General features: G+C 35.0%; 1 protein-coding gene across 5 annotated transcripts in view; it reads left to right on the plus strand.

Moving 5' to 3' along the window:
- Window positions 1–17,525, plus strand: part of LOC149807235 (multiple PDZ domain protein-like) — a 453,425-nt gene that overhangs the window by 113,367 nt on the left and 322,533 nt on the right. For all 5 annotated transcript variants that reach the window (XM_089963870.1, XM_089963877.1, XM_089963884.1 and 2 more), the window contains exons 7-10: window positions 2,717–3,085; window positions 8,234–8,357; window positions 11,196–11,287; window positions 15,426–15,561. In XM_089963870.1, the coding sequence (XP_089819996.1) occupies window positions 2,717–3,085; window positions 8,234–8,357; window positions 11,196–11,287; window positions 15,426–15,561 (721 nt within the window). The remainder of the gene's footprint in view (window positions 1–2,716; window positions 3,086–8,233; window positions 8,358–11,195; window positions 11,288–15,425; window positions 15,562–17,525) is intronic.

A 17,525-nucleotide genomic window follows, 5' to 3' on the forward strand; every position in this document is an offset into this window, starting at 1 on the left:
GAAAATAATAAACATTTTTACCTAAATACAGATTTTTGAAGAACAAAGTTTTATCTGTCTAGATGTACTATTATAAACTAGAGGTTTACACTAAATACAAGATACTTTAAATTCAAATATTTTTGCATTATCATACTACTATTTCCATCAGAAATGGTTAATGTCTGATCTGTTTTGGTTTTGTTATGGTAGTCATTACATAACTATAATACCTATATTTATTTTGGATTTTAATAATTTAAAATGTTAAATATTACATGTCAGAGGGTGAAGTATCCTTCACTGTTGTTAACACTCGGGTTTTTACTAGTAGATGTATTGCTTTCATTTTTATGCAAGTCTGAAAAGCTTGTATTTTGTGTTTTGCTGTACACTGTGTTTAATGCAATCTGAATTCTGATTTGATTTATATTTGCTGTGTTTGTACACCAGGTCCAATTCTCAAATAATATTTCATTAATTATCTGCCAGCACAAAGCACTTAGCTTGTAGTGGCAGCACTTGCTTTTTTCCCCAACCCTTTGATCAAGCTGTGAATATAATACTTGCTCAGTATCAAGTAGTCCTATGCTGAGATTAAAATTTATTTGAACTTCATGTAATCATCCGACAAAATTTAAATCTATTCAGTTGCAGCATATGCTTTAATAGATTTCACAGAATGTATGCTCAAAGTTTCACTTACAGAGCCCCATCTGCTCCATTGTTTCAACCTATTTCTGAAATTTCTGTGAATACTGGTAAAAAGAAACCAAGGTTGCCTTCTAGGGTTTGCTTGTTGTTGCAGCTCATAAAATGACCCATATGAGTAGCATCTGGCAGTAGTCTTATATTCTGCATGTCACTTGAGGGATCATCAGCCTCCCACCAAACTAACAGATTCACCTATGCATTAGCAACAGAGCAACAGAGTTGGTTTAACTGATATTTAAAGCTAATTTGTTTTGGGGGGAGGGGTTTGGTAAAACAAATTTTAATGATGTAATACTTACTTGTTGCCATTGCCCGATTCCCTTCTCCCATCTCATGCTGATGTCCCACTAGTTTTTAGGCTGTGGTCTAGAATCTTCTGGTTCACCTGACTGGGAAGATGAATTCTTGTCATAGGGTAAGGTATTTTCAGCCCAGAAAAGTATCAGCTCTGTAATAGCAACAGCTAGGCATTACACCATTAAAATTAGTTTTAACCCCACCTCTTTTTTTTATATAAAGCTACATTTTAAACTACATTTTAAAAACCCAAGTAGAGATAAACTACTTAAAACTTTTAACAGAAATTTCATACCTGGTAAAACTTCAAATCCAGATGAGAAATTATTAATGCTGGAAAGTAAACAAAGCTTACCTTTTAAAATTTTAAACCTCAATGAGAAGTTATCCATCATGAAAAGTTAAGAGTACTTCATTACCTATTAAAGGCTTATCTATGTATTTAAGTACAAACAACATTTTTATTTGTTATCCAAACAAGCAAAACTGTTGATGGAATAAATATGCAAAATTGACAGTATATTTGAAACTGTACCATGGCAGCCTGTTAAAAACTCATTTGCTAATGCAGAAAATAAAAGAATTCAATTGAATTAAAGGCTCTGTTATTTCAGTCTTTGCTTATTAATCATGTCCATTATTGGAGCTTCATTTTACAGCTCTTGATGACATTAAATCACCTCAATCCAGGACTTGATAACATATTAATCAATCTTTTAAGCCAAGGGAATTCATTCCTGCATTTGATGAAGATAAAATAGATGTAGTAGGATAAACAAGTTGTTGGATGCTGTAATTGATTTTTCCCCAGAAGTTGAAAGCTTTATCAGCATTTTTCATTTAATTCCAGCCAAATAAGGTTCATAGGTGTTGACTGTTTGCTGACATTGATTTAAATATGTAAATTCCATTAGTTTACTTAATGAATTTAGGTTACTTCACACTATGGTTAAAATACAAGATGTTATAGATGGAAGTACTGTATTTTACTCTTTCTTAGACATTATATATTGATCTTAAATGAGATGAAATGTTTAATTGTTCTCTCAGTATTTGATGTTTCACATTTCACAACCTTTTCAGTTGCTAGTTCAGCACACTAGCCATTGAGCCAGTATGGCTTAACAATGCCAGGTTAACCTTTTGGGCACTAATGTGACTTAACAATGCCAGATTAACACTTTGGGTACTAATACAATAAAAAGTCACGAATTCCAATTAAAACAAACTAATCTTATTTCCTCATGTTCTTAGAAACATCAAAGCAAGCTGTAGAGCAGTGCTGTCCAACCTTTTTGACACCATGGGCCACTGAAAAATGTTTTTCTTGAAGCAGAGGGCCGCAGCAGAAAACTGAAAAGCAATGACTATATAGCTGCTAGAGCTCTGGCAGGCCATTTAAAATCAGCCCACAGGCTGCGGGTTGGACAGCACTGCTGTAGTTTCCTGATTCGGATAATCAAACAGTGCCTTCCCATTTATCCAGACATTTGTTTCTAAGTCTTTCATATGGAAAATAGAGGAATCTGAAATAAGTTGCATAAAAGAATGACAGTGAATATCTGTTCCCAGAAATGATTATATGAATGCAGAAACATCAGCATTAACCAGGTCGGGATTGCTGAGGTTGTACAGCAAAGAAAAATGGAATAAAACAATCATACAGGTATACTTTACTAAGGGAAATAATTTGATGATTTGCATCAATGATTTCTGTCTGTTTTAGGATGGAAGACTACACAGTGGAGATCATATTTTACAAATTGGGGACATCAATGTGCGTGCCATGGGATCAGAACAGGTAGCAGCTGTTTTGCGGCAGGCAGGTAGCCATGTACGCCTTATTGTGGCCCGACCTGTTATTGATGATCCTTCCCTCATGCCATTACCTCAGGCCCCAATTGTGCCTACCCTTCGACTAGACGAACACCTTCAGCGGCTGAATAACCTCATCGTTGATAGCCCAGACATCGCTCTCAATGGACCAAACATTCCAGAAGAGGTCCCAGTCATCAGCATGGCCCCCACTATGACCACCTCTCTGGTGCCTGGCATGCTCGAACACAATGCTCAAATCCACCCAGTTCCTGTTCCTGTATGTTCTTGAGTATTCTTCCTCTTTTTCCTGAATTGCTTGTTTTTGTATGATTTTTTAAATTTTCTTCTTGTTTTAGCAGAAAAGAATGTAGCAGTCAGTTTTTCAGTGGTGAATTTGGCATAAACCATGTTAAAATTGTATGAAACTTTTGTGAAATAACGTACTATATATTAGAGGATTTTTTCCACAGGAGAGACATTAGCAAAATTTCATTTTTGCTTGTTATTTACTTCCCCAGTTTCAATCAAGAAACAAAAATGTAAGTGGATGTGCCATTTAAAGACACTATAATGAAGTTTTGCGATTGCTTGGTTAAAATAATTGTTTGAATGCCAAGTTTTCCTGTTCATAAGGTTTCCTAGGACCTGATTTGTCAGTGATGAAGGCAGAAAAGATAGTTTCTTGATATGTTTGATTTACCCTCACTATCAAAGCAGCAAGTGTGTTGAATTTTTCAAGAAATTAGTCACCCAATCAACTTATGCAATCAATGCGCAAAGAATTGCAATAGTCCATTCAGATCAATGCCAAAAGATATGCAGTAGACCATTCAGATCAATGCCAAAAGACATGCAATAGACCATTTGGATCAATGCCAAAAGACTTGCAATAGACCATTCAGATCAATGCAGAAAGACATGCAATAGACCATTCAGATTGATGCCCATAGACTTGCAATAGGCCATTCAGATCAATGCCAAAAGACTTGCAATAAACCATTCAGATCAATGACAAAAGACATGCAAAAGACCATTCACATCAATGACAAAAGACATGCAATAAACCATTCAGATCAATGCCAAAAAACATGCAATAGACCATTCACATCAATGCCAAAAGACATGCAATAAACCATTCAGATCAATGCCAAAAGACATGCAATAGACCATTCACATCAATGCCAAAAGACATGCAGTAGGCCATTCAGATCAATGCCAAAAGACTTGCAATAAACCATTCAGATCAATGCCAAAAGACTTGCAATAAACCATTCAGATCAATGCCAAAAGACATGCAATAGACCATTCACATCAATGCCAAAAGACATGCAGTAGGCCATTCAGATCAATGCCAAAAGACTTGCAATAAACCATTCAGATCAATGCCAAAAGACTTGCAATAAACCATTCAGATCAATGCCAAAGACATGCAATAGACCATTCACATCAATGCCAAAAGACATGCAATAGACCATTCACATCAGTGCCAAAAGACTTTCAATAGACCATTCAGATCAATGTCAAAAGACTTGCAATAGACCATTCAGGTCAATGCCAAAAGACTTGCAATAGACCATTCAGATCAATACCAAAAGTTTTGCAATAGATCATTCAGATCAATGCTTCGCCCACTCATTTTTGTATCCAGCAATGTCAAACCATTCAAATTTTGATAGAATCGTTCCAGTTTTTAACCTCATCTCATTTCAACTACTTCTGTCTGATTATGATGTTCTGGTAAGATACAGTAGATAAAGAGGTTTATGTAGATAACAGAAGCTCATGTAATGTCTGATTGTAATTCTTTTGTCAACATGGACCTAACTGCTTGTTGCACAAAAGCAACTGAATATCAACTAGTGAGAAATTATGTCAACTTAGTGTACTTACCTATAAATAAAGATCAAAAAAGATGTTAAATAAAGGTGGTCAGTAAGGATTAAATTTCAGTGAAAAATTGTGTGTTACATACTTTCTAAATAGAATACATAAAGCTTGAACATTGGCCATATACCATGACTTTGTAGTCATTATCAACAAACTTAAGTGTGTCACATGATTAGAAGGATGCCTCTCAGAAGCATGTTTCAGTCAACAGACATGAGTGTGTCATATGGTTAGAATGATGACTAGGATGCATGTTTCAGTTAACTTACTACAGTATTAGGTGTTGGCATCTCTGCATTCCAATTTTACATTATTAGAGGTTGGCATCTCTGCATTCCAATTTAACATTATATGGGGTTGGCATCTCTGCATTCCAATTTTACATTATATGGGGTTGGCATGTCTGCATTCCAATTTACATTATTGGGGTTGACATCTCTACAATCAGATTTTACAATTTTAAGGGTTGGCATCTCTGCATTCAAATTTACTTTATTGGGGTTGACATCCCTACAATCAGATTTTACAATTTTATGGGTTGGCATCTCTGCATTTAAATTTTACATTATTAGGGGTTGGCATCTCTGCATTCAAATTTTACACTATTAGGGGTTGGCATCTCTACATTCAAATTTTACACTATTAGGGGTTGGCATCTCTGCATTCCAATTTTACACTATTAGGGGTTGGCATCACTGCATTCCAATTTTACATTATTAGAGGTTGGCATCTCTGCATTCCAATTTACATTATTGGGGTTGACATCCCTACAATCAGATTTTACAATTTTAAGGGTTGGCATCTCTGCATTTAAATTTTACATTATTAGGGGTTGGCATCTCTGCATTCAAATTTTACACTATTAGGGGTTGGCATCTCTGCATTCCAATTTTACATTATTAGAGGTTGGCATCTCTGCATTCCAATTTACATTATTGGGGTTGACATCCCTACAATCAGATTTTACAATTTTAAGGGTTGGCATCTCTGCATTTAAATTTTACATTATATGGGGTTGGCATCTCTGCATTCAAATTTTACATTATTAGGGGTTGGCATCTCTGCATTCAAATTTTACACTATTAGGGGTTGGCATATCTGCATTCAAATTTTACATTATTAGGGGTTGGCATCTCTGCATTCAAATTTTACACTATTAGGGGTTGGCATATCTGCATTCAAATTTTACATTATTGGGGTTGACATTTCTGCATTCCAACTTCTCATTAGCAGGGGTTGGCATCTCTTGATATAAGTTTCTTGAAACCCGCATGTTTCTTTTTGAAGCATTTGCCAGTGAATCAAGACTTTCATTTGTTTTGAAAATTTGATGAAAAATGTTAATCTGTGCTATTTCCGTACCTGTTTAGGTACATGATGTGTAGTACTTCACATTTAGCCTGGTTAGTTGTCCACTGGAATGTCTGTTACCTGATAAATGATTGACAGATGCCACACTTGTCTGATGGATAAATGTTTCAGGTCATTACTCGAGCAAGATATCTGATAAGGAATTAATTGTCTGGTGTCTCATTGCAGTCTTGTGCCCAAATACATCCTTGGGTCTTGTGTCCCATTCCAGCCTCAAGTCTCATTTGCAGCTATGCATCACATTTACAGTTTTGAGCCCCATTCCACACCCATGTCTCATTGCAGCTTTGTGTCACATTTACAGCCTTGAGCCCCATTCTAGCCTCAGATCTCATTTGTGAGAGTGTATCACATTACAGCTTTGTGCCCCATTGCAGCTTTGTGTTTCAATGCATTGTCTTATTAGGGTCAAGTTGATCTCTTATGTATAATAATTATTTGTTCAGATGGAATGTAAATTGAAATCTCACAGCAGTTGGAATGTAAATGGGAATCTCTTGCAATCAAAGAAAGTGAATAAACTGCATGTGTCTATGTGTAACACACATCCAGCTGTGGAAGACAAATCTGATGTTATATATTACACTGGCTTACTCGAAATAACAAAATGAATTGGACTGGACGAAACACTGAACTGTGCATTTATCATGTGATGGCAGATTGAGGTCTGTGCTCTTGGCATTCAAATATATGTTATCCTTAATTATTCTTTTTCCAGCTTGTTTTTGATGATTTTAGTATAACATGGTTCCTAACACAGATGGGATGAGGCATGAGGAATATTGTTAATTATAACAGTTTGAATTATTATATATTTATTAAAAAGGTCTTATTTTACCTTAATAAACACTTTTACTGAGTTTTTTCTGTTATTTTCATGCTTTGGATGCCAATTAGCACCTGCACGTTTGACAAATTTATGCATCCTTTTCCTTTGTCTAGATAATTGCAATGCCAGAATAGGTAAATGTTGTGTTTAACTTGTGCATCATGCAGTCTGCTTTGTAATAATTTTTTTGTATCCCCACCTTATTCTCCCATCCAGCCCCATAATTGCTTCCACTTGTTCGCTTGAACAAGACTCACCCCTAAAATGGTTTTGCTGACATTGGAAAGGGGTTTTATCCAGTAATCGTGGAGTTCTTTGTTAAAGAAAATTCCATCACAAGTACACTTCAAACTGTTGATTCTACACAATGACAGTTATAAATATAAAATATATCACTGTATGAAGCAGAAAGCTAGTTTACCTGGGTGTTTCTTGTTCCCTTTATTTGATCCCCCAGTCACTAAAAATTGCTTAATTCAAGAGATTTAAAATGTGAATACAGTATCATCACTAGTTTTCCTGTGCCCTTCCATTGATATATCCAATTCATTCAGACAACTCCATGTCTTTTTTGCTCAGCTAATCAGAAAAACTGCATGTATTTTTTTTTCCTGTATCAACATTATTTAACAATTTTCTAAATATATTGTCTACAAGTAGTAGTACTACAGTGACATTATCATATTTTGCTATATTTAAATGTGTATGTATCATATTTGGACATGCAGACATGAATATGTATCATAATTGGACATGTATACATTAATATGTATCATAATTAGACTTTATATGTTATATTTTGACACACACACACACATATATATATATAAAACATTTGGACATGTACAAGCGAATGTATCATAAATGGACATGTATACATGCATACATATTTCAGATTTGACATACATGTATATATATCATAGACATATTTACTTGTATATATATACACACATACAGATACACACACATGTACCATATTTTGCTATATTACATATTTTGACATACATTCACATGTATCATATTTTGACATATTTACATGTATCATATGTGTATCATGTTGCATTGCAAGATGTTACTCATATTTTTTTAATTCGGTGGGGTCTTCACATTTTTTTTATCACTAAACTTTCTGCATAAGTAGTTGAGAAAACATTATTAATCAGTTAAAAAAACAACAGTGAGAAGTCTTTTGTTGAATGAACCATCATTTAGCTAACTCAGTAATTGAAAACTATTCTTTTGAGGGATAGAAGTACATACTTTCCTTTATCTTCCTGTTCCATTTAAGAATGCTAGATCTGGATTGTTACTAGCCATTTTAAAATTATCCCTTTCCAGCATCCCTATGATGGTCCCTCAGAGTATCCTGAAGTGGAATATTTTGATGTGGAACTGGTGAAGGATATACGCCAGGGCCTTGGTATAACTATAGCAGGATATGTTGGCAGAGATAATACTCCAGGTGAAACTTAGTCTTAGTCTTTATAAATCAATCATTTTATGACTCTGTCTCTGTTTTCCTGTTCTACAGCACATATTTCTACCAAACTTTTTGTTTAACTTGCACTTAAGGTGAGGAAGAACCCTATTGTTTTTGGGTTAAAAGGTCAAATATCAAAACCACTATGACTGAAATAAGAAAAATGGTTTCTGCTCAGTAGCTTGTTTTCTAATGCTGACAGTTACAGAACTTTATGGATGGCTTGCACTTGGTATAAGAAAGAAGAATGTTTTTGTCAGGGTCAAAGATCATGGTCACTGCCTGAATGTAGAAAAATGGTTCGTACGCAATAGCTTTTTTCCATTATCAGCCGATTAAAATCTTTATAGTTTGCACTTGTGATAAGGAAGAAACCTTTTTATTCAAGGTTGATAAGTAATGTCACTGATCGAATGAAGAAAAATCATTTCTGCACAGTTAGTTGAGTTCTACACTTTAGACCTGGATTAAACTTTTGTGGATGGCTTTCGCTTGTACTTGCAGTAAGGAAGAAGTCTATTGAATTGGGGGTCATAAGATCTAAGGTCATGGTCCCTAACTAAATGGATTTTAGATAAAAATTTTGTTCACGACCAAGAACTGTGATAAGAATGTGTTTTGGGGTTGCATTTAAAGTATGGAGGAGGTCTTTTCTGGGTGAAAAGGTCATAGGTCATGGTCATTTTGTGGCTCAGAAAGAAAAATTGGTTTTGCAGACTAATATTTATTCTAGAATCATTCTTTTTGGCCAAACTTTATACATGGTTCATACTTAGGAAAGCAGAACGGATCTCTTGATTCTGGAGTGCAGAAGCTGGCCATGATAAGTCTGGTTAGAAAATAATGGTAACTTTAGATCAAGACTGCATACTTTAATCAAAGGTCAAGGTCATTGATGCCCACTGCTTTATAGTCTTCATAGTCCACCATGCCCTGCTAGTTCCCAGATAGAAACTGCTGAACATGGGAATATGTGGAACATTTTGTGTCAGTGTATATAGGTTACAAATTTATAAATAAGAAGAAATAGTGACATGATGAAATTGATCACAAAATTTTGGGAACAGAATATCTATTTTTGCATTACAGTGTCCAGATTGTAATAATCTTGGGGTAAAAAGCTGTTAAATTCATAAGCCATGTTTGCTTTGCAACCAGTGTAAAAAAATTGCTTTCAAACAAACAGTTTAAAATTATTTATAATCAGAATGCTTCTTACTGCCACAGACAATTTTATCTACTAAATCTGGTACTAACAGCTGCCTTGCTTGGCACTCAGCGTTAAGAGGTTAGTGTTAGGGCTGGTCGGCTTGGTGTCAGGATAATGTGACAGGGTGGGACATCAGCTACATGTCTGTGGCATGATGCCTCAGTGCTAAGCATTACTATAAACTGCCACACTGCAGACATAGCGATATGACTGAATAATTGTTAAAGCTACATTGAAAATCCAAGTCACACACACACACACATCTCCTAAATCATTGGATTTTTGTAAGTGTTCCACCCAGTGTTGAACAATCCATACACAGGGTTTGCACATTCATGAACAGTGCTTGAATTTGAAGCTTACTCCAGAATTGTACTGGAAAAGTGCTTGAAAATACTCAACAGTTATTGAATGGTGCCTGAATTTTAGAAGCAAACACATTATATTGAAAAGCAATAATTTACAGATATAAATATCTATAAAAAAGTAAAGATTTATTAAAAACTTATCAACACAATCATTCACAAATTTTCCTGCCATGTTGGGTCACTTACTTATTCTGTAAGATTTCTGGTTGGATCATTTAAGTGCTCATTAAAGCTTGGCCTTATTTGGAATTGTAACCATGGTAACTGTCTTCTCTTGTTGTAAAACAAATTAATACTATGTTCTTAGGACTGTTCAAACAAGTGTTGGTCAAGATTCCTGTGTATCATGTATTAGTCATTCTTGACAATCTGATATGAACTTTTGTATCATGTATTAGTCTTTCTTGACAATCTGATATGAACTTTTGTATCTTGTATTAGTCTTTCTTGACAATCTGATATGAACTTCTATGTCATGTACTAATTGTTTTCAATTTCATCGCATCCCAGTTCCAAAAATAAAAAATTCTTTGTGTTCATCATTAAAGTTATATGATCTCTTGTGGATATTTGACATCAGTGATTCAAACTCAGTGCTATGTACTTTGGGAGATTTGCTGATTTCACATAAATATTTGAGATGATAAGCGTTCCCTATGAACACACCAGTTATGCTTTTTGTATATTCATCACAGTCATCATTTATCTTGACAATCACTAAGGAAATAAAGGGCATTGTATCACTGATGCTTTCCAGATAGTGTTCCCATGCATTGAGCAATAACAGCCAATTAACACTTCCATCACTTTGTCTAAAGGTAGTCACTTTGAAAGGGTATGCACATAATTATGTTATATGTATATTATAATTAATTATGTATGAATGGTGAATTTTATCATAATTATCATTATCATATTATCATCAACATCACCTTCCATTTATTTTTAGAGGGATGACTATGTAGTCAAATGTTATTTTCCATTGGGGTTCTCAGAAATAATGAAATTTCTGCAGCAAATTAGAAAATAATTTACATGTATGTTAGTCACTTAACATTTGTTGATCATATTAATATTGGTCCATTTTGAATTTTACATGATTAAGTTCTAATATTAGTAAATACCACTGAAATAACATACACATTTAATATTGTTTCACCCTATAATTTTAAAAGTGTGCATTGACAATAAAATACTGTTTGTACAGAAAAAATCTATTAACTCTTACTGTTTGACCTTCAGATGACCTATGTGGGATTTTTGTGAAGAGCATTGCTGAAGGGAGTGCTGCAGGGTTAAATGGCAGAATTCAAGTCAATGACCAGATTATTGAGGTTTGCTTTCATTATATAGAATGTTTCATTGCTTTTAATCATAGACTGGCTTTATTTAGACAGTAGTATTGCTTTATTGTACGTATCAAATGTATTGTTGTTCATAATCAGAGACTGGCTTTATTTACGGGTAGACAGTAGTATTGATTTATTGTACATATCAAATGTATCATTGTTCATAATCAGAGACTGGCTTTATTTAGACAGTAGTATTGCTTTATTGTACGTATCAAATGTATTGTTGTTCATAATCAGAGACTGGCTTTATTTACGGGTAGACAGTAGTATTGATTTATTGTATATATCAAATGTATCATTGTTTGTACTAAGATACTGCATTGACTTAAGACAATAGTGTTGCTTTTTGCAATATAGTTCATACTCAGACTGGCTTTGCTTCAGTCTTTCCAACAGCAACAAATGATAGATAATTAATAATTCATTTTAAATCTTTTCAGTATGAGAGAAAAGCTCACTCATGTGAAAGAAAAATATCTAAATAGATTCTCTTGTTAGCATTAACATATCAAATATCTCAAATAAGCCTTAAAGTATCAAAGAGTTAATTTTTTCACTCGACATTCAAGGTTATTTGAGGTCATTGATATCATACTGGGGTCATATAGGTAATTTTCACCAGACTTTCAAGATCATTTGATGTCAGTGATTTTTCAGTGGCCTAGTGGTTAGAGCATCCACCTCAGATGCTTGAGGTCACGGGTTTGAATCCCGGTCAAGTCATACCAAAGACTTATAATAATGGTACCAACAGCTGCCTTGCTTGGTGCTCAGCATTAAGAGATTAGTGTTAGGACCGGTCGGCCTGGTGTCAGGATAATGTGACTGGGTGGGACACCATGCTACATGTCTGCAGCATGATGCCCCAGTGCTAGACATCACTATAAACTGCCACACTGCAGACATTGTAGTGATGAGACTGAAAAATTGTTAAATCTACTTTAAAAATCCAAATCCACACACACACACACACACACACTGATTTTACAATAGACCTTCATGGTTCTTTGAGGTAATTGATATGAGATCAGGAATAATTGTTGATCAAAATATACAAAACAGCCAGTCATTCATTAAATTGATTTGACTGAACAAAACAGCCAAATTAGTTAAATGTATCTCCCAGTGACATTTTAAAAGCATATAATGGGTTCATCATAGATTTATACAACCTTTAAAAAAAGCCTTGAATTTGAAGGGTTTCCCTTAAGTCTCCTTGAATTAAAAAATATTGGTTTTAGCCTTAAAAAGTCATTGAATTTTTAAAAACTTGAACTTTTTCAAAACATCTTGAATTTATTTTAGGGAATAAAGAATAATAAAACTAAACAAAATATATCAGTTTTTCTATAAAGAACTTTTGTTATTTACATATTTTCCAAACTTAATGAATAAATAAATCAAAATGGATAAAAGTTGGTGGATGAAATTTCACACAACACCGATAGTTAACAGTAGTTAACAAAAGTTAAATATACAAAAGGTTTAATTTCTGTAAGACAAAATACTCCTTGAAAACTTTTGGTAGTCCTTGAAAAGTCCTTGAAACAAATTCTCAAGGGCTGCCTGAATCATGAGAAAGCTTTCCATTAAAGGCATAAAAACTGCTGTTGTAATAACACTGGTCAACAGTGAAATCATTACTGACTTAAAAAGACCCTAATCTGTACTATTTTGATGTGCCGAACACGAATATAACCGTGAAAAATTTGTATTGGCTCTCGTTTTGAAGATATTCATATACCTCATTTTCTATGTTTCACTGTGTAAATTTCTCCAGTAGGACTGCAGCAACATCCGGAATAATGATGTAACATTGCATAATACCATCATGCTCACATCATCCACAGTTGATTGCATCATTTTCTGATGCAATGCAATACTAATGCCATGCGGCTGCTGAAGTAAGTTGACGTCAGCAGTGTACTATACATGTGTAGGCCTATTATACTAATGCCAGGCGGCTGCTGAAGCTGACGTAAGCAGTGTACTATATAAAGCCCAATCAGATAGGTTCAGCATTTAAAATATTTTAGACGTTGTGCGAGACAGTTCAAGCTACTGTTACATAAAACTTATTATTTTATCCATTTACGTACAATAAAGAACAGTAATGCCTCGAAAGTGTGTTAATACCGCGGACAATTTTTGCTATATTTGTGGGGAAGTGACATTTGCCAACCAGAAGAAAAGTATCAATTCTCAAGTGAAGAAGGCATATCATCTTTACTTCGGATGCAAGGTTGGTGACCAAGACAAGCCTTGGGCTCCGCATATATGCTGTGCTACATGTACAACACAGCTTTCACAGTGGTTGAATTGCAAAAGGTCATCAATGCCATTTGCAGTCCCAATGGTGTGGAGAGAGCCAAGCAACCACCTAAATGACTGTTACTTCAGCTTGGTTCCTCCTCTTTCCGGCGGAATAACGAAGCGAAAGAAGTCGAGAATAGTCTACCCAAACATTCCGTCTGCATTGAGACCAGTTCCACATGGTGAGGGACTTCCTATTCCAGAACCTCCAGCAGAATATTCTCTTGATTCATCTGACGAAGACAAAGGTGAGTCGACCTGTTCTTCTCCTGGTCCATCAGCATGCAGTGATCCAGATTTTCACTGTGGTGCATCATCAACCCCACACAGAATAACACAGGAAGAACTAAATGACCTGATTCGTGATTTGGACTTATCAAAGAACAAGGCAGAATTGCTAGGATCAAGACTCCAACAATGGAATCTTCTAGAAGAAGATGTCACAATTACTGCATATCGAAAGCGCCACCAGCAATTGGAGCCTTTCTTCAGAAAGGAAAGTAATCTGATATTCTGTTCCGATATTGAGGGCCTCATGAATGCTTTAAAAATCACTCATGACCCACAAGAATGGAGACTATTTGTGGACTCTTCGAAACTGAGTCTCAAGGCTGTGCTTTTGCACAATGGAAACATTCTTCCATCTATTCCAGTAGCGTATGCTGTCCACATGAAAGAGACATACGATAACTTAAGGCAGCTACTGAATTCCATTGAGTATAACAAGTACAGCTGGCACCTCTGTGGTGATTTGAAGGTAGTTGCCCTTTTAATGGGACTGCAGCAAGGATATACAAAATACATGTGTTTCTTATGCGAGTGGGATAGCCGAGCAAGGGAAATGCACTACATGAGGAAGGAATGGACTCACAGGCAGAATGTAGCCATTGGAGAGAAGAATATCCAACACCCAGCTCTGGTTGAGGCTCAGAAAATCTTGCTACCACCCCTTCACATCAAACTAGGTTTGATGAAGAACTTCGTGAAAGCCATTGACCGGACTTTGCCAGCATTCCGATACCTGCATGAAAAATTCCCTCGACTCAGCGAAGCAAAGATTAAAGAGGGAGTTTTTGTGGGTCCTCAGATTCGAGAGCTTTTCAAAGATGACCGGTTCAACAACTTGCTGGAAGGTGACGCGAAACAAGCATGGAATGCTTTTCGCCTAGTTTCTACAAACTTCCTCGGAAATGTTAGGGCAGAAAACTATAAGGAACTAGTAGAAGACATGTTGATGAAGTATAAGAAACTTGGCTGCAATATGTCTCTAAAGATTCACTTCCTTCATTCCCATTTGGATTTCTTTCCTAGCAACTGTGGTATTGTTAGTGATGAACACGGCGAACGTTTTCATCAAGATATCGCAACAATGGAACAAAGATACCAGGGAAAATGGTCCACTACAATGCTGGCTGACTACTGCTGGACACTCCTCAGAGATGCTCCCGAACAGCTGTACAAGAGACAGGCGAAGAAATCTAAGATGTAGTCAGTGACTTGATTTTTTATAGGTAGGCTATTACAGTTGACCTTTTACTATTGGAATGCATTTCGTTATGTAAACATTAATTTCTTGCAGATTACAAAAAAACTAGAGCCAATTTTGCAATTTGACTGTCATATTCGTGTTCAGCACATAAAAATTGATAAGAATTGACTAATTTTATTTCAGTAACATGACTTTTGTAAAAATTTGTTGTCCAGTGTAATTACAGTTTCTTTTTTTTTGACAGCTTCTGCATTTACTTTCATGTAAGATTTTGTTCCTTTCTGTTATCATTTTACAATATTAATCTTACATCCTTAGGTTGATGGTCAAAGCCTGCATGGCTACACAAACCACCAGGCTGTAGAAGTATTGCGCAAGACAGGGCAAGTTGTGAAGCTTAAGCTGGTCCGATATCAGCATGGAGCAAAATTTGAACGACTCCAACTCTACTTGTGTAAGTATACAGGCAACGCTATTTGGCAAACAGACTAGTCCTTAAATTCTAACATAAGCCATTCAGTTACAGATGTTGACCACATCTAACCAATGTTTAAACTGATTTATACTTGAATTAACTTTAAGAAAATTATTCCCATTTTTGATGTTATATTTTAACAATGGTTGGATCAAGATGGCAATCACATGAATGAGAATATGCTGTATTGTATTTTTTTATGAGAAAAATAAAGTTACAATATTAAAAATGCAAGCAAGTTTTAATCCACTGTACTCTTAACAAAATGAGCCTCTGCATGATGCAACCATACTTAACAAGAGAGAGAGAAAAGGATGGACAAACACACCTATACATACTCAGACTGACAGACAAACAGACATGCCAAAAGACAGGAGAGAGAGAGGTACTGGTATGACTCTAGGTCTTAAACTGTGGAAAAAAAAGGAAATCAGAAACAAAAGATTTAGTAAAACTGACAAATAGATTTATTTTCCTTGAATACAAAGTGAAAATTCATAAGAATTTACAGTCTTGTGAATTAAATTCCAAATAATGCTAAATGCTAAATGTCCTATCACAAATCCAAAAGTATAGAATGTTCTGAATGAATTCCAAAAGTCTTGAATATATTGATATACAACACTGATAAAATCCAGAATGTCATTGAATGAGTCCTCAGTAATCCCACATCAGTGTTTTAGTTCAAAAAGACAATAAGCACTTTGTAATTCCAATGAATAATTGAAAGAAATAACTCCTCTCAAATTATATCTGAACACAACATAAAATGATTACTCAGACTGGTGTTAAGATAGGAATGAAGACTTTGTTTACAAAACATTAATATACAAAATGTCACCTTACCTATGATACAAAGTTAAATATACAATATAGACATAACAGTACAAAAATTAATGGACAGAAAATATTTGTCTTTTCAGACAGCACAAGTTTAATATTGTCTCCTGCAAGTTGCCTATTTTTTTTGGCACTTTATTATAAAAACAATTTCCAACTTTTTCTAGATGGAATTTAATCTGGATACTCTTTGACCAAAAAATTAAATGATTTCAGAAACTTTGGGACTACCTTCACTATCATATTCAAATAGTAGGAAGGGTAATATCAGACCAATATTCACTCAATGAAATTAAAGAGTTGTTCCACATGCATGGGAGGGAATACAATAACTGAGCAACAATATGCAGTAGGAAGTTTTTCAAAAAAATTGCATTGTTTTATAATGAATACTTTGTTTGATTATTTACCAATATGTAAGTATTCAATATTTGGCATTCACAGTGGTCAAGTATTCAATGTATATAGACCACTCATTCTTCTTGGGAGCCACAGAGGTCATGTATTCAATGTATATAGACCACTCATTCTTCTTAGGAGCCACAGAGGTCATGTATTCAGTGTATATAGACCACTCATTCTTCTTGGGAGCCTTAACTCGTCAGGGTCATAGCAGTGACAGTGTTAGCATATATAGCATGTTTACCCAGGTATAAATAGGAATGTAGAACCAGATCTGCAAGCACATAATGCCTCAGCATATCAAGATCTGCAGTATTACTTCTGCTGATGATTTCATGCTTGTGTCATCAATCCTCAACTGTTGGTGCATGATGCAACGAAAAGCTGACTTAGTTCTCTTGGCAGTACATGCATGTTTTACACTGGTGAATAAAGTTTTTCTCTAACTCATGAATGGCAACTATAATTTAATGCCAATTCCGTTGATCGCACTTGTTCCTTATTGTCTTGTACTCAAATTCTGGTCACATTAATGCCATTTTCGTTTATCACACTTGTTCTTTATAGTCTAGCATGCAGTCTAGTTACATTAATGTCATATGTGTTTATCACACTTGTTCTGAATAGTCTAGTATGCAGTCTAGTCACATTGACGCCATTTTCGTTTATCACACTTGTTCTATATAGTCTTCTATGCAGTC

Source organism: Sinohyriopsis cumingii, chromosome 1 (assembly GCF_028554795.1).
Source record: "Sinohyriopsis cumingii isolate HCF-2022 chromosome 1, ASM2855479v2, whole genome shotgun sequence".
NCBI classification, from domain to species: domain Eukaryota; kingdom Metazoa; phylum Mollusca; class Bivalvia; order Unionida; family Unionidae; genus Sinohyriopsis; species Sinohyriopsis cumingii.